Source organism: Capricornis sumatraensis, chromosome 22 (genome assembly GCF_032405125.1).
Source record: "Capricornis sumatraensis isolate serow.1 chromosome 22, serow.2, whole genome shotgun sequence".
NCBI classification, from domain to species: Eukaryota; Metazoa; Chordata; class Mammalia; order Artiodactyla; family Bovidae; genus Capricornis; species Capricornis sumatraensis.
The window spans coordinates 9,238,577-9,263,209 of record NC_091090.1 but is presented as its reverse complement, the minus strand read 5'-3'; the positions used below and the strand labels follow the sequence as shown (position 1 = coordinate 9,263,209).

At 37.1% G+C, this 24,633-nt stretch overlaps 1 protein-coding gene across 1 annotated transcript in view; it reads right to left on the bottom strand.

The window, feature by feature from the left end:
* Positions 1–24,633, bottom strand: part of COL21A1 (collagen type XXI alpha 1 chain) — a 245,897-nt gene that overhangs the window by 13,664 nt on the left and 207,600 nt on the right. The window contains exons 18-23 of the mRNA XM_068994096.1: positions 11,402–11,446; positions 9,180–9,233; positions 7,524–7,577; positions 4,374–4,427; positions 2,718–2,789; positions 610–645 (exon numbers count right to left, since the gene is read on the bottom strand). Coding sequence (XP_068850197.1) covers positions 610–645; positions 2,718–2,789; positions 4,374–4,427; positions 7,524–7,577; positions 9,180–9,233; positions 11,402–11,446 — 315 coding nt within the window. The remainder of the gene's footprint in view (positions 1–609; positions 646–2,717; positions 2,790–4,373; positions 4,428–7,523; positions 7,578–9,179; positions 9,234–11,401; positions 11,447–24,633) is intronic.

Below are 24,633 nucleotides of genomic sequence, written 5' to 3'. Positions count from 1 at the left end.
ATTGCTAACCTTTGCAATTTTAAAAACATCGCAAAACCAATACAGTATTGTAAAGTAAAATAAAACAAAATAAAAATTAAAAAAAACATCGCTGAAATACTGTCTGTCCAGATTTACAATTTTGGTCAAAAAAATCTTATATATTTCTAGAACGTGAAAGACTAAAAGGCCGACAGATACAGTTTATTCCTTATCAGTGTGTCACTGTTTCGGCCAGCAGCGTCTTATTCATGGACCAGCGATCAGTTAAGGAAAAATCTCTTCTAGAGCCACTGGGACTGAGGTAGAACTGTCCTCCCCTCTCAAAGCTGTAGCACATCCCTTCTCTTCACCTTTTTCACTAAGACACCCAAAACCAAATGTCCTAAATCACCCTAGATTTCTTCAGCCTGATCTAATTTTCTGGTATAATTCTCCTTCTTTTTATTAGTTTGAATATGTTTCATATGTAGAGTGAATAGTGTCTTATCAAATTTATTTGTGCTATAAGTCATGTCAAATCATCTGGGGAAACCAATACATCATAAAGTGTATAAATGAACAGATATTACAAGAATAAAGCATAAAGTCCTGACTTTATTGCAAACCAAAAAAAAGCCAGTAACATACCTGAATGCCCCTTTCACCTTGATTTCCTTTGTCCCCCTGCAAAAAGGCAGTTTTATATGTAGCATAATATAATATATTCTGTAACCTTTCAAATAGACATGTTTTTCTTCAGCAAAGAAAAATACATGGTCTCATGCAAATTCCACAAGTGCCTTACATACAGAAGCTAACATAATATTTGGGAAGAGAGTAAAACCACATTATGTCAAAGTGATGTTCTAAATGAATACTTTCTTGTGCTCTTATATTCCAAAGAAAGTTTACTACAATTTCTTTGTTATAAGGAAGAAGAAAACTTTTCCATATTGATGACAATCTGAGGTTAAACAAAGAGAAGACTTAACAAATCTTGTTTTATGAAATCAAACTGAAACGTCTTCTTACTATTCAGCTAACAGTAGCCACAGATTTATAAGAAACAATGAAACAATGTTGAAATGGTATTTAGAAAATATATGCTTCAAAAATTAACTTTTGGGGGAAAAGTCATATACCATAATATTGTTTCCTGGAGTTTATCAGCCAGGAGAGATGTTTGAAACCAACTAGTTCAATGTCTTTGCTCTTATAATTAACACACAGATAGGAAAGCTAAGCATTTGCCCAAAGTTGAACTTGGGCCATGCTATCCAAACACAGAATTTTGTGCTTACAGCAAATAAAACACAGGTTTTCTTTTAACTGACAAGTTTCTGAACAAGGAAATTCTCTAAATCCAAACATATATTCACATAGATTTAGTAAGTAAATACTATAGTCAATAGTATTAAATAAATACTAGCCACTAAGAGTCCAACACTTAATCACTGCTGTGTGGACCATCCCTGCGTCAGCAAGTGCTGACTGCCACTCATCAGAGCAAAAAAGATTGCTCTGGGTACAATAACCTAGGGCCCGAGCAAATAACACATGAGGGATAGAAAAAATGAAATGATACAAAACTTGAAACAGCAAGGGATACAAAGATGGAGACATGAGACTTTGTACCCTTTACAGAACAAAACTGGTACAGTCACTTCTAACCTGAATGTTTAGATACTAACTCAGGGGTGTGGACTTCTCTGACTGATAGCCAGTTAAGTTGTTGCTCAAAGTCTTCAAGCCAACAATAATATTTACACAGATACAACTCAGAGCTCTTTTATTTAATAGGATAGAGAGAGAACCCAAGGGAATGCTATCTTATCTCACCAAAATATTTTATGTGAATATATAAGCCTTATATTTTAAACTCAAATTAATTTTAGATGAACTGTTATGTAATATAATTGTTTCAGAGAAAAGAATATCATGGTCAATCATTCTGGTTGTAATTTTTATCATTTCAGACTTTTGCTTCAGTTTGGGAAAGATATTCACACTTTGGTTAAGAGTGGCTCAAGTTGAATATTTGAGTAACCTGGAAGGGTTAGTTTTAAATTTACACTGCATCTGCTTCTGTGACTTTAACCCCTTTTTTGTTATTGTTAGCATACACAATGGCCTGCCTGAGGGAGATAACCTGAGCCACCTGCGAAGGAGACTGTCTGGAAGTGAAACTAATACATCCCCCCACCTGAGCCTTGCCATTCTATAGAATACTTGCAAGGACTGAATAGCCTTTTTCCTTTGTTTCCTCCCCTCCCCCAACCTCTGATCCGTAAAAGAACCTGGCAACCAGGCCCTGACAAGAAGGTTCTTTTGGGGCACTAACCTGCAACTTCCTGGTCAGTTGGCTCCCTGATTAAAGTCTCTTCCTTGCCTCAAACCTCGTCTCTTGGATTTACTGACTTGTCGAGTGGAGAGCAGAGCGAGCTTGGACTCGGTCACACTTTCCCTAAACAATTCTCGACTCTCCTACTGAACAATATGAATTTACAGGATATTACTTAACTGTATGTTTTCTGATCTATCTTTTCCAAGGTCCTCACGCAGGAGACAGTACCCATGCAGGGACATGAAAGAGGCCACAGCTCTTGGCACGGGGTTGAACACGTTACATGTGTGCCAAGTACGGAGGTCATCTCACCGCTGAATGTATCATTGGTCCTCCTCTGCTACTCGCCCAAAAGAAAAACCTACATGTTCACAGCTGATTAACACTGAATTATGTATCCTAAAAATCATACCTTTTTCCCTTGAATTCCAGGCAAACCCAGGTATCCTGGTTCTCCTGGGGGACCCACCGCTCCTGGCTCTCCCTAAATAACACAGAAATCACATGAACATCGCAGACCCACTGCTTGTGAACAGCCCCACTGCTTGTATCTCTACATACACCTCAAATTTAAAACTGATAGCTAAAAACTTTATGAACATTCAGAGTTATTATTATAGAACTAGTAAAGAGTGAAAAGTCCACGGATGTCCTAATAAAATTTTTTATGTTTCTTCCTATCTTTTCTAGTTAAGAAATTCTGAGAGCATACGATATTTGAAAGCTTCATAAATAGTTGGTATTTTTCTTATATTTATAACTTCAACAATAAAAAATTAAGCAGTGAAAATAATAAACATGGGTATCTCTCTTTGCATTTACTAATATTTTCTCTTCATCCTTGAAATTGCTTTTTCTCATAAATCCTCCTTTAAAAAATGTATTGTTACAAAACTGGTAATAAAAAGAAGCAATAAAATTATTAAAAATTTCATTACCCAATATTTTTATTTGGTTATATATTTTCCCTCTACCTCTCACAAACATATAGGCAACTTAGTTACTAAAATGTGCCATGTATGCATAATTTTATAACAAATTATTTACTTCAAAATATATTAATATTGAAATTTTTAATATACCATTATGTTTTAAATTTTTTAAAATTATAGAACATCATTCAATTGTATTGATTTACCATATTTAATAAAATTCCTACTTCCAAACACTCATTTTGACCATTTTTATAAACAATATTGGGATGAACATTCTTATCATTAAATATACACATTTATGATTTTTACTTTATACATCTGGAAAATTATAGTCTTAAATATAAATTCTTGAGCTGTTTTCACAGCAAAGAATATTCTGTACTATCTTAACTGAATTTTCTACTCCCTATCATGTCATAGGTGTTATTTCCTTTCTTTTAAATGCCTTAAATAAGAAAGACTTACAATGTGAAAGTATATAATGATGATGTCTCAACAACATTTAGGTTAAAATTTTAAGAGATAGGATGCACTCCTAAACATGCTTCATGGTGTTTTGGTTTTCCTTTGTTTGTTTTACCGTTAGTCCTAAACTCTTGTCACATTAACTAAAAATGACTCTCTTTCGTGGAAACTAAGTTCTGTTCTCTTTGCTTACTGTGAGTTGTTGAATATGACTCTAGATTTTTGAAGGCTAGAAAAGAATTTAAAATGACTGACATCAACTATTTGGTTTGGAGGAAACTGGTAAGGCATTTGTGACTCCCAAACTGAAGATAAAGTCCCATCAATCATCAACCAAGGAACAGAACCACCCTGGGAGACACACACACACACACTCATGCTCAGCCACAGAAGAGAGTGATATTCTCTGCACCAGAGAGGATATTCACCAACTTTTACCAATTCTAGAAAAACCAAGGTATATGTCATGCCTTTATTACCCAAACTATGATAAAATATCCAAAACACAGAAATGAAATTGACCCACATTCACCACTGGCTTTCAGGTACGTTAATTTCATCCTTCATTTCACATATCTTTTCTTAATACAACTGTTAATCTCACCCAAAAATGAGAGGACAGCATACTTTGAAAACATTTCTAAATACATCAAAACACAATGAATTACCTTGAGCCCAGAAGCCCCAGGCAGCCCTTGAAGTCCGGGTTCACCTTTATTTCCCTGTCAATGCATCAAAATTATTTTAAATTTTGAATTTAAATGTCACCAGATATTTAAAGGAACATATTTTAAACAATTTTTACAGTTTCAACTTTGCAGTTGTTTGAAAAATAGAATCTATATGTTAGATCTTCTTAAGAAAAACTATTTTAAACAAGGAAGTGAGTCTGCGTATTTATAAAGTCTTCAGTGAGCCTGTTTGAAGCTGGTAGCTCCAAGTAAAAAAATCTTTAGGGACCAGCCCTAATCAGCTAGGTCTGTGTTGCAGAGGCCAGACTCATGTATCTTAATAGCATCCTCTAGGCTGGAAATCATCCTTCCCTGTTTCACTTTCTCTGTAGAGCTCATTTTCAGTATGTAACTTAAGGAAAGAAAATTAGCCTCAAATGCACTTTTGAGTGGCTTTTGGAAGAAACACGAATCAGATAACATTTAGTTTGCATGCTTTTTCAGAATTCCAGTACAGTCCTTGCTAACAGACACTTGGAAAGTAAGACCAAGCTGTTAGAGCAAAGCATGTAAGATAGGAAAACAGGACTGGTTATAAAAAGAGACAACTCGCCTCCTGGTTCATCAGGAGAGATTGTTCTGGCTTTCAAATATGCTCTGACACCTGGAATCATAGCCTGGTCCATGTCTGGCAAAACCCTGTTATTAAAGAGGTTGGTGTGACACCTAGGAGAGGGGGTGATGACCACCCAGAGTCAGGGCGGGTGTGATCAGAAAAGAGGACCACCTTCATTCTCAGCTCATGTTGAGAACCACACAAACATAATATTTGCACTTAATTAAAGCATCTGTCACGTTAACAGCATGATTATACCATAGCATCATGGTTCCTTAAAATTTCTAATTTTACAAATGGTTAAGCTGAAACTCACAGAGGTGACAGGACTGGCTGAAAGCTACATGACATGATTATGTTAATGTACTTTGATGTGATTTACATAATATTTTACAAAACTGGAACCTGGTATGGTAAAAAAGACTTACATGTGGTGCAACACCTATTCTAAAAATGAGTATTGTAGTGGAAATTGGAAGTTCTCTAAAGATCTACACAGACTCTCAGCATCATAGCTGCCTTGCTTGCAACAGCTTCATTGTCCTACTGTTGACCTTATATCAGTTGATATTGTAGGCACTGTTCCCAAATACATTAGTTGACACATCCAGAGGGATACGGTAATATAGAGCAGCAATCCCCAAAGTTCTTGGCATCAGGGACTGGTTTCGGGGAAGACAAGTTTTCCACAGACTGGGCAGGGGATGGTCCAGGTGGTAACACAAGTGACGGGGAGCGATGGGGAGCAGCAGATGAAGCTTCATCGCTGCCCCACCCCTCACCTCCTGCTGCGTGGCCCAGTTCCTAACAGGCCGGTACCAAGGCCCAGGGGTTGGGGACTCCTGATACAGAGGCAGGTAAGCTACGACCTGTGGGCTAAGTCAGCCCAAAGCCTGTTTTTATAAATAAAGTTGTAAAGTTTATTTTTATAAATAAAGGAACACTGGTACACCCACACAGCAGCTGCTTCTACATTCGAAGAGCAGGGATGAGTGACCGCATCAGAAGCTGTATGGCCCTCAAAGACCAAAACATGTCCAACCTGGTCCTTGGCAGAAAAACATTCTAAGACCTGAGCTAATACACTGCATGAAAAGAAGTGAAATCAAACGTTTCACTGAAAAGATTACATTTTAAAGGTATAATTTTAACATCTTGAGTCTATTTGAAACAAAACAGATTCAAAAATAGATGCTAAAAATCTGTTTTAACATCTTGAATCTATTTTAAAAATTGTACAAGATGAGGGAAATCAAACTTCATAGTAATTTATGTAAAAATAAACTGGGATGTTAGAATCACTTGACTCACCAGCCATATCAGCAGACCTGCCCAAGGGGTGGATGCCACAAATACATTGCTTTAAAGTCTTTTAGCGGACCTCCAGCTCAGTGTGAGCCAACAATGGGAAGTGGCTAATTTTAAACAGCTGATAAAATCTCAGGCTGCAATTCTTAAGAATTAGAGCATCCAGAATCATGGGAGAGTCCATTGTACCCCAGTTATTTAAGGAGCATACAAATACTCTACTTTTCTTACAAAATGACCTTGAGAAATGATGGAGAAGGCCCATTTGGTGGGTACACACTTACTACTGCTAGGGTCCACAGTGTTCCAAGGACCCTCAGAGTTCACCCCTAGTAACAGGGCAGCTACTTTCCCTGACTCACTGACATTTTATCCCATCTCTTTCTCTAGGTAATTTAGAAATTAAAAGTAGAACAGATTAGGCCATCTACTCATGTTGTATGCCAGGATCTGTTTCCCTGGTCTAGTTCAAGGATTAATGCTTTCAAAAGACCAGATTCCATCACTTTCTTTCAGAAAGTTATCCTATAATCTACTCATTAAAATAGTCAAGAATAGTTTAAGTCAAGCCAGAATCTACCCAATCTGATCCTCTAAAAAGCCAAGAAAAAAAGAAATTCTCTTAGCACCTGACTATGTACACCTAGAAAATAGTTGAACCAGGAAACACAAAGAATTTCAGTTCTAACTTAAAAACAGCATCACCTGAAATCTCAGTATATGGGTCAAGCTTGCCTTACTTTTTTAAAATGTGGAAGTTAAGAGAATATGCCAACTTACGCCCAGTCCTGAGGGAGGAAACACCTAATAAAACTCATTATAAGGCATCTTAAAAATAAAAATTCCACATATATTCCACAAAATAATATACCAAAGAAGGCCTTGAAAGTTGGAAAAGTTACCTCCCTCATCACTAGAGAGGCTCTAGATAGTGGTGAGCACTGGTTCCTTAGAATTCTGGGTGTTGCTCAGTGCGCCGGGGCTAGCAGTGAGGCTAGAGGGCTGTCACGAGGATCCTGGACTCCTCCCAGCTTAAACTAGGGCTGCTTCACACTACCGTGCTTTACATGCTTGGTTTCACCTAAGACTTCATTCCTCCAAGTGCTTGTTTATAGATTCACACCACATTCAAAATAATATCAGTGTAGTGAAAACTCTGACTGAAGTACATCAATAGTCATTTTGCACAGAGTCCTCAGTCTTGTTAATTTCATTTTCTTTACCTTAGATCCTGGGGCTCCAGGCTGACCTGGTGAGCCATCGGTTCCCATCAAACCCTACATTTTAAGTGGGAATTGCAAGAGCAATTTAGAGAAGAATATTAAAAAGCAGTGAATCAATTTTCAAGTTATACAGTCCCATAATAATTAATCCACTAACGTGTAATGCAATATATGAGAAACTTCCCTTCATACAACCAAATAAGGAGAATAAAGAATCAAGTTATGTAAGATAACATGAAGGCCAGCAAAGCCCTTATAACTGGTTGCTTAAATCACCTACCAATAGCAAAAATTACTGGAAAGCTAGTAAAAAACAACTGTAAAGAAAAGTTTATCTTTCCAGCACTCTCACTTTCTTCCTTTTCTCATGATGACCAACATTTAAATTTCTCCCTAGATATTATTTTGGCCAATTTTACTTACATTTTTTATTTTCTTGAATAATGTTTTTAAAGTGTTAAAATCTAATAAATTCTCTGAATATAATAATCTGCAAGTTATCAATGGCCATATTTTTACTAATCATATGATTCAAAATAAAACACTGAATAACTACTCTAGCAAGAAGGAACTAATTTAATTTAGATTCAACTTATATACTATTACATATATTAAAAACATTTGCTTTCTCTTTATCATAGCAAGGAAAATATGATAAGCAAAAATATTCAGTTAGCATTATCAGAAAACGGAATCTCAATGTAGTCACACTGAAAATACCATGTCATCACTGCTATGCTTTGCTACCAATTTAGGCTGTTATCACAACTATAAAATGTAAAATATGCTACTCATAGCACAGTGTTTCAAATATTAGAAATATTAAATATACTTATTTTTGAAGTTCAATGAAGTTCTATTCAATACTTTCATTTTCTGGAGGCTAACTTAAATACTAGTAAATAATTAAGTTTAATATTTCAATGAAAAAATAATTTGGTCATGATGATGGAGATAGAGGAAGAATATTCCATTCAAATCTTTCACCAAAATTTTATCAAATCTTTTCACAAGATAAATACCTGCTTTTTAAACTTAAATAATTAAATGAAAAGTCAGAAACTATCAGATATTTTTTACTCAAAGTAAAAGCTGTTACAGGCAATTTGATTCATAGGTTAAAATCCAAATCACTTTTAGTAATGACTTTCAGAAATTTTTTATGGAGTCTTATATACCATAGGATTTTCATAACTTTTAGTAGCAAACGCATATGTCCCTTTACTCCCAAAACTTCCAAAATTATTTTCTCACTAATTTAGGATCTTCCTATACAACCTGTTCTGAATGTATTCTTCCTTATTTGCATACATTTGTAAATTATCTAAAAAATAAAAAAGAACATTTATTTTTAGACTTTTTCATAGTGCTCAGTTTTTTTGTTTTTGTTTTTTTAAATAAAGAGCTGGAGAATTTGTTTTCTGGTTTAGCTACAGTAAGAGTTCTTGATCTTTTCTTAGATAGCCAACTTTTTGAGAAGCTGAAGAAATCTATTCTCCTCTATAAAAATGGACAAAATCTTTTTCATACAAATGGATGGCAGTTGTGGAGCCTGTGCGTCTCGTTCCTGAAAACCTGCATTGTGTGAGGTTCAGAATGAGAACTTTGGATACATAGCAACACTATTTCACACCCCAAAGAATGACACTAACTTACAGGTATTCCCGGAGCTCCTTTCTTCCCTAGCGGTCCTGGAGGCCCAATATCTCCCTAAAAATCAAATACAGATAAAGTTTAAAATTGCAAATGATCAATTCATCATTAGGAATTTCCTAACAAAGCATTCTGGAGAAGGAAATGGGAACCTACTCCAGTATTCTTGCCTGGAAAATTCCATGGACAAAGGAGCCTGACAGGCTATAGTCCATGGTGTCACAGACTGGGACATAAGTGAGCATATCACAGCATTCAGATGTCAGCTTTGGGGATTGAATGTTGACCTTATGCTCCAGGAGTTTCTCTGAATTAAGAACAAAAGCCCTCATCGTCTTTGAGAGAGTGCTAATCTTATGAGAAGTAGGGGAAGTCTTCAAAGATCCTTTATTTTAATAAAAAATATTCTTGATTACAACTATAATTATGAAGATCTGGAACTCTGCAGAAACATCATTAGAGACAGAGATGCAGGAAACAAGAGGGCTGGGGATGTTGAGGGCACATGCTCAGCTTTCAGGAAGCTGAACACTAGGCAGCTGAACACCTACAAAGGCTTAAGACTCAAAGGCAGCTACAGTGGTACACAGGCCTGCCAGCAGGAGGCAGCTAGGCTTCCCAAGCTTCAGGTAGGTGACAGGATGCCTGCCTGTTAGGATGAAGCAATGAGCTCAGAATCAACAATCAAGACAAGGGAAGCGGAAAACCGCAAGACTGAGAAGAAAGAGTAGTGACAGTGAACTGCAGATGTTAGAATGGCTAGAAACTGAATTCAGAGCTATTATCTGAAATCTTTACAAATGAAAGAACAGAATCATCAAAGACTATTAAGACTGAAAACAGAACAAGACGCTATGAAGAATAAAAAAAAAATGCTATTAGCACAAAGAACTATATTCAATATTTCCCTGGTGGCTCAGCTTGTAAAGAATCTGCCTGCAATGTGGGAGACCTGGGTTTGATCTCTGGGTTGGGAAGATCTCCTGGAGAAGGGAAAGGCTACCCACTCCAGTGTTCTGGCCTGGAGATTTCCACGGACTGTATCGTCCATGGGGTTGCAAAGAGTTGGACACAACTGAGCAACTTTCATGTCACGTAAGGAGAAAGAATAAAAAAGTCATTCAGTTATATATATATATATATATATATGTATGTATATATAAATAAAACTGAATGACCTTGCTGTATACCTGAAACTAACAAAACACTGTAAATCAGCTGTACTTTAAGAAAAAAGAATAAAAAGATGTCATTAAAATTTGAAATTCTAGAAATGAAAAATATGATTGCTTATACTTTTGTATCAACTGATGGTTTAAACAGCAGGTTAGACACAGTAAAGGAAGAATGAATAGAAAAGAAACTGAAAAACACGACCAAAAAATTGACCAGAATTTAAGGATCAAGGATATGAAAGTAAGCAATTTAGAGATGGAGAGGACAAAATTAGAAGGAATGAGATATTTCTAACTAGATTTGCTAGAAAGAGCAGAAATGGAGAAGGAAGAGAAGTAACATGGAGATTAACAGCCAGGCCATTCAGAGTTAACAGAAATACCTACACAGAGCCAGGAAGGAAACTGAATTCCCACCAAGATGAATACAGATAAATCCATATCAAGACACACTGCACTGAGCTTAAGAACACTAAAAACAAATAAAATACCTTGAATAATGCCAAAAGAAGGGACAGATCACTTGCAAAAGAATGGTGATTAGAACAAGAGCAGATTTTTCATAGTTAACCATGGAGGCCAGGAAATGATAGTAGAAAAACTTCAATGCATCAAGAAGAAATAATCATCAACCTTGAATTGCATACCCTACAAAAATCCTTTCTCAAACACAAGAGTAAAATAAAGATATTAGTAATTAAATAAAAACTGAACATTTACAATCAAAGTATTTGTACTAAAGGAATTTCTAAAGACATAGTTCAGGAAATAGAAAACTTACTCTGAAAGGGTGGTCTAAGACAACAAGATAGAAAGTAACCAAGTAAAATAGAAAGCATGTGCATAAATTCAAATTTATACTATCTGTATAAAACAAACAAAAAAAATTGTTAAGGTCAAAATAATAGCTTCCAAAATTAAATCATATTTGAACCATTAACTACTGTCATAAATGTGACAAAATATATTCTATGTGAAGAGATATCACCACTTTGCCCTTTTCATAAACAGATCCCAGGACCAAATCTTTCAACTTTCAGTCATACTTACTTTTTGTCCCATTAATCCTTGGTTTCCAGGAAATCCTGGGATGCCCTGAAAAGAAATAGATTTTTAATTTAAGAAATTTAGATAGTATAATTAAAGAAGAATAGGCCAAAATGGGAGCTTTAATTTGCAAATGATGCAAATCATCAAGCATAGCTCTTGACAGCGTGAAACTGCTATTTATAGGAAGCAAATTTTGGAAAAGAAAAAATTTATGGGATTTAATATTATACGAACATGTACTGATATTTATAGCTTTAAATATAGACTTAAGAAAAGAAGCTATGAGGATATTAACCTTGGCTCTTCTTTCAGAGCAACATAAGTGATAAAATAAGAAGGATATTTCACTTGAACACTTTCTTGCTTTACTTATAATGATTAATGCAAAAAGACTGTCAAATCATAGTTCAAATTCAACAAAACAGGTCCAAAGGCCTCACAGCTTCTGAACCATAACTAAAAACTAATGAAACTAAATAACTCCCTTCAAACTGAGCCTTGAAACACCCGGGAACTTAACTCCTTATGTAAGATACATTTATCTTTCTCCTGATGATTTCCTTGCCAAGAAAATTGTGGAGTATAAGCAGAGCAGTTTGTAGAGAGACACAAAGAGAGAAAGAGAATTCATTCACCTGGTTCAACCCGAACGTACAAGTTCTCTAGCAAGATTCAGAGAAAATTAATGCTAATTATCTAACTTTAAGAATAATGCCAGCACATTTATTGATAGGAAAGTAGTTCTATTGTCATTCGATGACATTTACCAGAATGATCATTTATCACACATATTTATTGAACAGTGATGGTATCAATCAGAATTTATTTCTTCCTAGCCCCTTTCCATTTTCCTAGCTTCTTTCTTGATGACACTTCAATTGAACAAATGACTAACATTTGTTTTTATGGGTATATATTGACTCTGGCCAGAAAAGGAATTTGGAAAATAATAGGGAAATTGAGCACCATCAGTATTTCTCTGAAAGCCCTCTGCATCCTCAAGGCTTTCAAAGAACAGCAGTGGTCCTCCATAAATTAGGGCAATGAAATCAAGTATTTTCTACTGCAGGGAGAATCTGCCATTGTTCTGATGTCACATCTTAACTATTAACACTTGTCCACGTGGTAGCCACAATTACGGTGCAAGATACAGCACACAGTTCTAGTTTTAAAACCCAAACTTAAATTCCATAAAGTGGAATTCAGTTTGATCCTATTTGGCTCAATTCAGTTCACCCTTTGCCGAGAACAAAAGTTGTATGAGAGCGATGACCATCAACAAGGGGCTCACACACTAGTTGAAAACACAAGTCTCTATAAACATACTAACTAGAGAATAAGTAAAACAGTATAAAAATTTAAAGTAACATAATACATGAGCACAGTATGCCCATTAGCACTTTAAAGAGAAATCAAAAGTAAATAATTGAGTGATGAGTATAAAGAAAATAGAGTGATGTGAACTGCATGCTTCTCAGGCAGAAAATGCATACTCTCAAAGCAGTCAAAGTCCACTTCAACAGACCATGTTTCAGCATGAAACCACCCAGAACCAAACCCTATTCAAATACACACTCACACAAATCCAGTAAAATGGTGAAGGTCTGAATTTAAACAAAATTCAAGTAGAATCTGCCTGTAAACTCTTATCAGATGCAAGGTGGACTTATAGAGTTCTGCAGGGGTGTCACTGCTGTGTTGCTTGGGCCTAAGAATTCCTAAAGAGATCCTGCAATTGCCCTGATACCATCAGACCCGAGAAGCTGAATTTTGTGCTGCATAGAAACTTTTGTTACTTAAGGTTTCATCCCTGTTCAAATCTCTGTGCTCTTCAGTTCAGTTCAGTTCAGTGATGTCCAACTCTTTGCGACTCTATGAATTGCAGCACAGCAGGCCTCCCTGTCCATCACCAACTCCCGGAGTTCACTCAGACTCACGTGCGTCGAGTCAGTGATGCCATCCAGCCATCTCATCCTCTGTCCTCCCCTTCTCCTCCTGCCCCCAATCCCTCCCAGCATCAGAGTCTTTTCCAATGAGTCAACTCTTCGCATGAGGTGGCCAAAGTACTGGAGTTTCAACTTCAGCATCATTCCTTCCAAAGAAATCCCAGGACTGATCTCCTTTAGGATGGACTGGTTGGATCTCCTTGCAGTCCAAGGGACTCTCAAGAGTCTTCTCCAACACCACAGTTCAAAAGCATCAATTCTTTGGCACTCAGATTTCTTCACAGTCCAACTCTCACACACAATCTATATTAGTAGTTATTAGTTACTCCTGTCTCTGCGGCCAACCCCACTGTCAGCAAGGCTACATTTTCACTCTGAAGGAAAAACAAAACTATGCCCAAACATCTCTGAGCAGCACCCAGGCCTCGCCTCCTAGAAGGTCTTAAGAGCCCCCATTCCACCCAGATCAGTCCCTGGATTTGATTCAATATCTTTGATCTAAATAATTCTAATACTAAGCATGGTCTATATTAGGACACACCCACAAATCTTACATTATTTCATCATATCTAATATCTAATATTGAGAGTATTTGGGGAGATTTCAGATTAAGAAAAATAGATTCCTTTGCCTATTTCCTGTCTTCATAAATTAGTCAAACATGAATACATTCAGTCAAAGATATTTAAAGAAGTCATAATATCTTCTAGTTCAACTGTATCGAGAATTATTAAATACTTCATAAATACCAGTGAAACACATAATACTATATAATACTCAAAATAAAATGTAAAACAATTTATAAAAGCAATTCTTGGCAAAACTAATATAATACCACAAGCATGCATAGAATAAAAAACTGTTGAGAGAGAAGTTCATGAGAAGAACTGAAATCACTCAGAGCTATATTAGTTAATAAAATTCTCCTAGACAATATTTTCCTGGGTCTTGCAATACGTTCACTGAAATTGACTAAACCTTGCCAATTTTACATTAGTAGAAATATTATTCAAAACCATTTGAGTGTACCAGTTTGTTGATTCAAAAGTATTTAGTAACAATTACTTCACAGGGTAAATATTTTTCCAAGCAAACTATTTTATATTTCATATTCAGTCTGTGTGGTTTTGGGTTCAGGCTACTGTGAACATGTATAAGTAAAGACAGAAGCAAGAATTTTATTTGATGAGAATAAAGAAACATGTTTCCTCCAGTTCTATTATTTCAGTTTGGGCTTGAAGAAGAGCAGAAAATCAAATGGAAAATCCTGTGTAATGCTGTGGTGAAAGAATGCTGACATGAAAAAATGTTCTAGAAGCTTCTCTGTAACCATTAAACCATTACTGCATAACAAAAAAGTCATTAAAAATAGAAATGCATGATTTAGAATAAAGGGTTTGGTGCCTATTTCCTAGAGACCACTTCATAATGAAGGAAATATGTCCCTGATGCATTACTTAGAAAAGACAAGATATCACTTTATACTTTTCCACATGCAATGGAATATTTAACTCCTGAAGTTAGAGCATCTCGGGGCAACTCTGACTAGATTGGGTGCATTCCAGGTGGTATGGTTGTTGACTCTTGGATCAAATCCGCTGTTAAGTAATGCAATAATTTCAATGTACAAAAACAAATCTAATCAACTAGTGGAATTTTTAAATCAAAAACTGTAACCTTTCTACAGAGTTTTACAGATATTTATTATCATACAGTTATCAAAATATTAGAAGTATATAAAGTTTTCTTCTGTTATATCAAGAAGTGATTTGCTCATTCCTAAAGATGCAATGAATACAAAACACATATATTGACAGTATCATTCTTATTAGCTACAGACATTATAAATGATTGTTAATAAAGGCCAGAATAGAAGCAGTTGAAAGTCTGGATTCCGGAGCCAGTCAGACCTTCATCTCATACTGATTGATTCCAGGCCAGATATTTAAATTAGAATCTCAGTGTCCCCATCTTATACATGATGAAAAATAACAGAACTTAGCTGGATGGTTGGTATATTAAGTTAGTGAGCTCTTACCAGCACTTAGCTTGAGCTTCCTGTGTGGCTCAGACGGTAAGGATCTGCATGCAACGTGGGAGACCTGGGTTTGATCCTTGGGTCAGGAAGATCCCCTGGAGTAGGTAATGGCAACCCACTCCAGTATTCTTGCCTGGAGAATCCCCATGAACAGAGGAGCCTGGCGGGCTACAGTCCATGGGGTCACAAAGAGTCAGACTTGACTGAGCAGCTAAGCACAGAGCACACAGCTCAGAGAGGGGACTAAAATTAATTTTCATGACTTTTCAGAGCTCATGAAGTCAATTCTTTTCTAAGACTCAATTTTTGTTCTCCTTCATTTTGAGGACTTTTTTTTTTTTCTCGTTCTTTCTTCTTTTTCAACATCTTCCCACCTTGCCTTCCTCTACCTCATTCCCCTAAGTTCACAGTGTTCGAGATGACTCTGGCAATCTAAGGCTTACCACTAGGGGGCACCAACAGGTTAGCATTGCTGCTCATTCTCTAACCTTGCCTTTTCATGTTTGGCTGATTCTGACGGGAGAAAAATACTATAATGAGGCTCCAGATCAAGATGGAAGATTAGAACGATCCTGAGCTCATCCCCTCTCACGGACACACCAAATCACAACTGCATAGGGAACAATCATCTCTGAGAACAACTTGAAGACTAGCAAGACAGATTTTCTACAATTCAGGACAAAAGGAAAAGGCTACACAGGGGCAGAGAAGCAATCTGGTTATAACTCTCATCCCCAGTGTGGAGACCCACCAGTGGGAGGGGTATCACAGCTGGAGAGGTGCCCCCTGAGGAGTGAGACGTGTGAGCCCCATGTCAGGATTCCCAGCCTGAGGCCCTACACTGGGAAGATGAGCTTTAAACATTTAGCTTTGAAAACCAGTGGGGTTACACTTGCTCCAAGTCCCAGGACAGATGCAGCAACTTGAAAAGCTCCTGGGTCATATGAGAAGGAGATCCTTTGAATAATATATGGCAGGTGCTGGGGGACAGGGATCTGGTGGAGCTTCTCTGGGGTCAGAAGCGCTGGCAGGCATCATTCTTTTTCACTCTCCTTCTACCCAGCTGGCCTGGCACGCCTGTCATTCTCTATCAACCTAGCTAATACCATGCATCCCTTTCCCCAGCATTCCCCAGAGCACCTGCCCTCGCTGCCTACTGTAAAGCACCTCCCTCCCCATTCTGCACAGCAGGCTGCCCCAGCACCCCTCCAAAGCAGCTCCTGATCCAGGGAGTCAAACCACACATCAGGGAGCCTGCACCCATCACAGTTCAATCACAAGAGGAGGACACACATGACCCACACAGGAGATACCTCCCAGGAGCACCTGACTCTGGTGACCAGAGGGGACTGTACCACTCGGCTCCACAGGACATCTTGTACATAAGACTGTCCTTTCAAATCCAGGAGATGTAGCTGCTATACCTAATACATAGAAAGAGACATATAGATTTAGGCAAAGTGAAGAGATGAAAGAATGCCTTCTGCCCTTCTGCATGAAAGAAAAAGACAACTTCAGAGAAAGAACTAAATGAAATGGAGATAAGACATTTTCCAGATGAAGCATTCAAAGTAATAGTCTCAGAGATGCTCACTGAACTCTGGAGGCAAATGGCCCAACTCAGTGAGAACATCCATAAAGAGACAGAAAATAGTTTTTTTAAAAAAAGCAACAAGAACTGACGAATACTGAATATGAAATGAAGTACAGACTGGAAGGAATCAACAACAGATTAGAGAAGGCAGAAAAATGGATCAGTGATCTGGAGGACACAGTAGTGAAAATCACCCAGTAGGAGTAGAAAAAAGGAAAAAGAAACCAAAAAAAAAAGAAAAAAATTAGGAGAGTTTAAGGGATGTCTGGGACAACAACAAGCATATCACCATTTACATTATAGGGGTTCTAGAAGGAGAAGCGGAGAAGGCACTGGCACCCCACTCCAGTACTCTTGCCTGGAAAATCCCATGGACGGAGGAGTGTGGTAGGCTGCAGTTCATGGGGTCGCGAAGAGTTGGACACGACTGAGCGACTTCACTTTCACTTTTCACTTTCATGCACTGGAGAAGGAAGTGGCAACCCACTCCAGTGTTCTTGCCTGGAGAATCCCAGGGACAGGGGAGCCTGGTGGGCTGCCACCTATGGGGTCGCACAGAGTCGGGCACGACTGAAGTGACTTAGCAGCAGCAGCAGAAGGAGAAGACAGAGGAAAAATTGATAGAGAATATATTAAAAAAAATAATGCCTGAAAATTTCCCCAACCTAGTGAAGGAAATAAACATCCAAGTCCAGAAAACAAAGAATCACAATCAAGATGAATCCAGTTGACATTATAATTAAAATGTCAAAAATTGAAAAGAACATATTAAAAGCAGCAAGAGAAAAGCAAATAGTTACATACAAAGGGACCTCCATAAGCCAAGGACTATCAGCTGATTTTACAACAGAAACTTTATAGGTCAGAATGGACTGGTGCAATATATTCAAAGTACTGAAAGGAAAATAATTACTATCAAAATACTCTACCCTGAGAGGTTATCATTCAGAAATGAAGGAGAGATAGTTTCCAGACAAATGAAAGCTAAAAGAGTCCTTCACCACTAAACCAATCTTATAAGAAATGCTAAAGGGACTTTTCTAAATAGTTAAAAAAAAAAAGGGTTATCACTAGAAAATTATGAAAGAAAAAAATATCACTGCTAAAGGCAAGCATATAGTGAAGGTAGTGGATCAACCAGCTAAAAACCTAGTATGACGTTTTAAGACAAAAGCAGGAAAATCAGAATATCTAAAACAGTTAAGTAATACATAATATTAAAAGATGCAAAATATTATTCCAGAAACATAAAACAAGGCTGGGGGGAATGAAAATATAATACGTTTTGAGTGTGCCTCAACTTAAGCAAACATCAATTTAAAAATAGACCATATACAGAGGTTGTTATATATGAACCTTATGGTATGTACAAACCAAAACCCTATAAGAGATAAACAAAAAATAAGGAGAAATTTGAATATAATAGTAAAGAAAGCTATCAGATAAAAAATGAAGAGAAAAGAGAAGAAAATAAAAACAGAAAAGAACTAAAAAAACAACCAGAAACAATTAACCAAATGGCAATAAATATACCTACCAATAATTACTTTAAATGTAAATGAACTAAATGTGTCTAAGGTGACTAAATGGATTTGGAAAAAAGACCCATCTATCTGCGACCCCCAGGAAACTCACTTTAGACCTAAAGACACACAGAGACTGAAAGTGAAGGATGGGGAAAAAATCTCCATGCAAATAGAAACAAAGAAAGCTAGGGTACCAATACTTAAGACAGAAATCTGTTAAAAAGACAAAGGAGGGCATTTTATAATGGAAAGAGGATTGGTCATATAAGAGAATATAACACTTGCAACATTTTACATTCAAATTAGGAGCACCCACTCACATAAAGCAAAAATTAATAGACATTAAGGGAGATATTGACAGTAAAACAATAACAGCAGCAAACTTTAATACCCCATCCAGATAGAAAATCAGTATGGAGACTTTGCACTTAATAGACACATTAGGCCTAATGAACTTCATATATATATATATATATATATATATATATATATATATATATACACATGATATTCCACTTCAAAACAACAGAATATCCAGTCTTTTCAAGTAAACACAGAACAATCTCCAGGATAGATGACATGTTAGGCCGCATGTGTTAATAAATTTAAGAAAACAACCATATCAAACATTTTTTCCAACCACAATTGTATGAAACTGAAAATCAATTACAAGAAGAAAACTTGGAAAAACACAAATACATGGAGGCTAAGACTCTTGAGAGTCCCTTGGATGGCAAGGAGATCAAGCCAGTCCATCCTAAAGGAAATCAACCCTGAAGCTTCATTGGGAGGACTGAGGCTGAAGCTGAAGCTCCAGTACTTTGGCTACCTGATGTGAAGAACTGACTCATTGGAAAAGACCCTGATGCTGGGAAAGATTGATGGCAGGAAGAGAAGGGCATGACAGAGGATGAGATGATTGGATGGCATCACCAACTCAATGGACATGAGTTTGACCATGCTCTGGGAGATAGTGAAGGACAGGGAAGTCTGTCATGCTGCAGCCCATAGGGTCACAAAGAGTCAGATACGGCTGAACTACTGAACAGCAACAAATGGAGGTAAAACAATATGCTAGTAAACAACCAGTGATTTAACAAAGAAATCAAAGATGAAATCAAAACATAGTGAACAGACCACTCACTAGCAATGATACTGAATCAGTAACCCCCAAATCCTCAATAAACGACTTCAGGACAAGAAGTCTTCACAGGTGAATTCTACCAACATTTGAAGAAGAATTAATACCTATCATTCAGAAACTACTCCCAAAATACTGAAGGAAAATGAATAATTCCAAACTCATTCTAGGAAGACAGCATTACCATGATACCAAAACCAATAAAAACATTTAAGAAAAGAAAATTATAGGCCAATATTCCAAATGAACACTGATGCAAAAATCCTCAGCAAAATATTATTATAACAGACTGAATTCAATAATACATTAAAAGGATCACACACCATGATCAAGTATGGTTTATCCCTGGGATGCAAAGATGTTTCAATTTCTGCAAATCAATCAATATGATACATCACATTAACAAAACAGATGATAAGGATCATGTGATCATCTCAATAGATGCAGAAAAAACATTTGACAAAATCCAACATTCATTAATGATAGAAGGTCTCTACAGAGTGGTGACAAACGGAGCATACCTTAACATAGGAAAGGCCATATATGACAAACCCACAGCTCTAACATCATACTCAACAGTGGAAAGTACTCCTGCAAGATTAGGATTAAGACAAGGATGGCCATTCCCTCCACTTTTTTTCAATATAGTATTGAAAGTCCAATTAGATAAGAGAAAGAGATAAAAGGCATCCAAATTGCAATGGGAGAAGAAAAACAGTCACTATTTGCAAATGATATACTATATATAGAAAACTAAAGTCTCCACTGGAAAACAGTTAGGACTCATCAGTGAATTCAATAAAGTTGCAGGCTATAAAATTACTACACTGTTACCCTTGAGGAATACAGGCTTGAACTGCACAAGTCCACTTAAATGAAGATTTTTTCAAAAGTCAACAGTACAAGATCCCCAGCTGGCTGAATCCAAGGATGTGGAATTCAGACATAGACACAAGGAACCCAATACATGGAGGGCTGACTAACAGTTACATGCAGATTTTTTTACTTCATGGAGTGTTAGTGCTCCTAATCTCCTAAATATTTAAGGATCAGCTGTACAGAAATCTGTTACATTTCTTTACACTAATAATAATTAGTAGAAACAGAAACTAAGAAAACAATCCCATTTATAATACTGCATCAAAAATTTAAAAATACCTAGGAATAATTTTAACCAAGAAGTGAAAGACCTGTACTCCAAAAAATGTAAGACATCAGGGAAGAGATTGAAGATGACACAAATAAATGGAAAGCTGCACCGTGATCATGTATTGAAAGAGTTAATAATGCTAAAAATGTCCATACCACCCAAATAAATCTATAAAAACAATGCAATCTCTAAGAAAATTCCAAAAGGCATTTTTCATAGAACTGGAACACATAATCCTAAAATTTATATGGAACCACAAAAGACCCCAAATAGCCAGAGCAATCTTAAGGAGGAAGAAGAAAGCTGGAGATATCTTGCTCCCTGATTTCAAACTAGAAAGCTATAATATCCTAAACATTGCAGTTCAGTTCAGTCACTCAGTTGTGTCCGACTCTTTGCGACCCCATGGACTGCAGCATGCCAGGCTTCCCTGTCCATCACCAGCTCCCAGACCTTGTTCAAACTCATGTCCATCAAGTTGGTGATGCCATCCAAGCATCTCATCCTCTGTCATCCACTTCTCCTCCTGCCTTCAATCTTTCCCAGCATCAGGGTCTTTTCCAATGAGTTAGTTCTTCACATCAGGTGGCCAAAGTATTGGAGTTTCAGCTTCAGCATCAGACCTTCGAATGAATAGTCAGGCCTGATTTCCTTTAGGATGGACTGGATTAGTATCGGCACAAAAATAGGCCCACAGATCAATGGAACAGAATACATAGCCCAGAAATAAACTCACACTTGCATGATCAATTAATTTACAAATAAAAAACCAAGAACAGAGTGGAGGAAAAAGTCTCTTCAGTAATTGAGATGGGAAAACTGGACAGTTACATGCAAAATAATCCAATTGGAGCACTGTCTTACACCATAAACTCAAAATGGATTAAAGACTTAAAAGGAAGACCTGAAACCATAAAACTCCTAGGAGAAATTTTTTGGATCTGTCTGCTCAAGCAAGAGCAACAAAACCAAAAATAAACAAATGGGACTATATCAAACTAAAAAGCTTTCATACTAAAGGAAACCATAAACAAAATGAAAAGGCAACCTACTGGATGGGAGAGGATATTTGCAAGTTATGTATCTGATAGAGGGTTAAAATTCAAAATATACAAAGAATTCATATGTCAACATCAAAAAAATAATCCAGTTAAAAAATGGGAAGTGGACCTGAATAGGGATTTCTCCAAGAAAAGCATACAGATGGCCAAATACACATGAAAAGATGCTCAACATTGCTAATCATCAGGGAAATGCAAATTAGAATCACAATGAGATATCACTTCACACCTGTAAGTATGGCTATCAACAAATAGACAAAAAATAACAAGTATTGGTAAGGATGTAGAGAAAAGGGAATCCTCGTGCACTGCTGGTGGGAGTGTAAACTGCTACAGCCACCGTGGAAAATAGTAGGGAAGTCCATCGGAAGACTAAGAATAGAATTACCATATGGTCCAACAATTCCACAAAGTGGTAGTCACCAGAGGGGATGGGTGGGGTGCTGGGCAAAACAGGTGAAGGAATTAAGAGGCACAAATTTTCAGTTGTAAGACAAAGAAGCCACAGGGATGTGCAGATGTACTGTGACACACAGGGAATAGAGTATACAATACTGTAATAATTTGGCATGGTGACATCATTACTAGACTTGCTGAGGTTATCAATTCATAAAGAACAGAAATGTCTCATTATAATGTAGTATGGTGCTATTGTAACCTGAAAATACTGTAATGTTCCATGCAAACTATACTTCATTTTTTAAAAAGGGAAAATACTATAATGACATTGACTTTTTAAGTATGTTTCATTACTATTTTTGAGAAAGAAATGTGTTTGCAGTGGAACTCTGCAATGTTTTCAAATTTGTTTGTTTGTTTGTTTTTAATTTTTATTTTTACTTTATTTTGCTTTACAATACTGTATTGGTTTTGCCATACATTGACATGAATCCGCCACGGGTGTACATGAGTTCCCAATCCTGAACCCTCCTCCCATCTCCCTCCCCATATCATCTCTCTGGATCATCCCCGTGCACCAGCCCCAAGCATCCTGTATCCTGTATCGAACATAGACTGGCGATTCCTTTCTTACATGATAGTATACATGTTTCAGTGCCATTCTCCCAAATCACCCCACCCTCTCCCTCTCCCTCAGAGTCCAAAAGTCCGTTCTATACATCTGTGTCTCTCTTGCTGTCTCACATACAGGGTTATCATTACCATCTTTCTAAATTCCACATATATGTGTTAGTATACTGTACTGGTGTTTTCTTTCTGGCTCACTTCGCTCTGTATAATAGGCTCCAGTCGTGCAGGGGCAGGCCCAGCGTGGCTGAGACACTGCGAGCACATGGCAGTGTTGTTTGCAGCATCCCTCCCTCCCCACAGCGCGACTGAACAAGTGAGCCTAAAAAAAAAAAAGAAAAAGTGTCCACCTTGTGTCAGGCAGGAAATCAGACACTGAAGAGACCAGCAAACAGAAGAAGCTAAACAGAGGGAACCGCCTTGGAAGTGACCCCACACTGCCCATAACACCAGAGAAAGTCCCAGATATATCTTTACTATTTTTACGACCATTCTCTTTTTTTTGTTGTTGATGTTGTTTGTTTTTTCTTCTTTTCTTTTTCTCCTTTTAACTTTTTAAAATTTTTATGTCCTCTATTTCTCCTTTAATTTTAATTTTTATAACCTACTATCACTTTTCAAAAAAAAAAAAGACCCTATTTTTAAAGCAAACGCAGTATATCTTTTTGTGTGTGGTGGTTGTTGGTTTTTTTTAATAATTCTCATGACTGTTTTTTTTTTTCTTCTTGTTCTTCTTCTTTTCTTTAATACTGTATTTTTGAAAATCCAACCTCTACTCTAGTTTTTTAATCTTTGCTTTTTGGTATTTGTCGTCAATTTTGCACATTTAAAAACCCAATCTTCAGTACCCAAGTGTACCTGAGAGCGAGATTACTGGCTTGACCACTCTCTCCTCCTTTGGACTCTCCTTTTTCTCCACCAGGTGGCCTCTGTCTCCTCCCTCCCCCTTCTCTTCTCTACCCAACTCTGTGAATCTCTGTGTGTTCCAGACGATGGAGAACACTTAGGGAACTGGTTACTGGCTGGATCTGTCTCTCTGCTTTTCAATCCCCCCTTTTATTCTCCTGGCCACCTCTGTCTACTTCCTCCCTCTCCTCTTCCCTGTATAACTCCGTGAACATCTCTGAGCGGTCCAGACTGAGGAGCGCACATAAGGAAGTGATTACTGGCTAGCTTCTCTCTCCTCTTTTGATCCCACCTCATCTCATTCCAGTCACCTCTAACTACCCCCTCCCTCTTCTCTTCTTCATGTAACCCAGTGAACCTCTCTGGGTGTCCCTCAATGTGGAGAAACTTTTCATCTTTAACCTAGATGTTTTATCATTGGTGCTGTATAGATGGAGAAGTCTTGAGGCTACTGTAAAAATAAAACTGAAAACCAGAAGCAGGAGGCTTAAGTCCAAATCCTGAGAACATCAGAGAACTCCTGAATCCAGGGAACTTCAAATTTTTTTAAATTCCACACTAACTGACAGATCATTACAAATGATGTACAAAAGATTATTTTGCAGTGAAATAATTCTAAAGAGAAGTAGCACAATCATAGCTGCCAGACCAAAAAGAAACCATTATACAAGTACTTGCAATAAATCCTTATAAGGAAACTATCAGTTGTATGACACCATTTGAAACAGGTTTACTACTCCCTTTCATCTTTAAGGGGACAAAAAGGAATCTAAGAAACAAAGGTTGAAGTTATTCTCTCTCGTCTACACACTAGGACTCACTTGGAGATGGACTCAAAATAGCC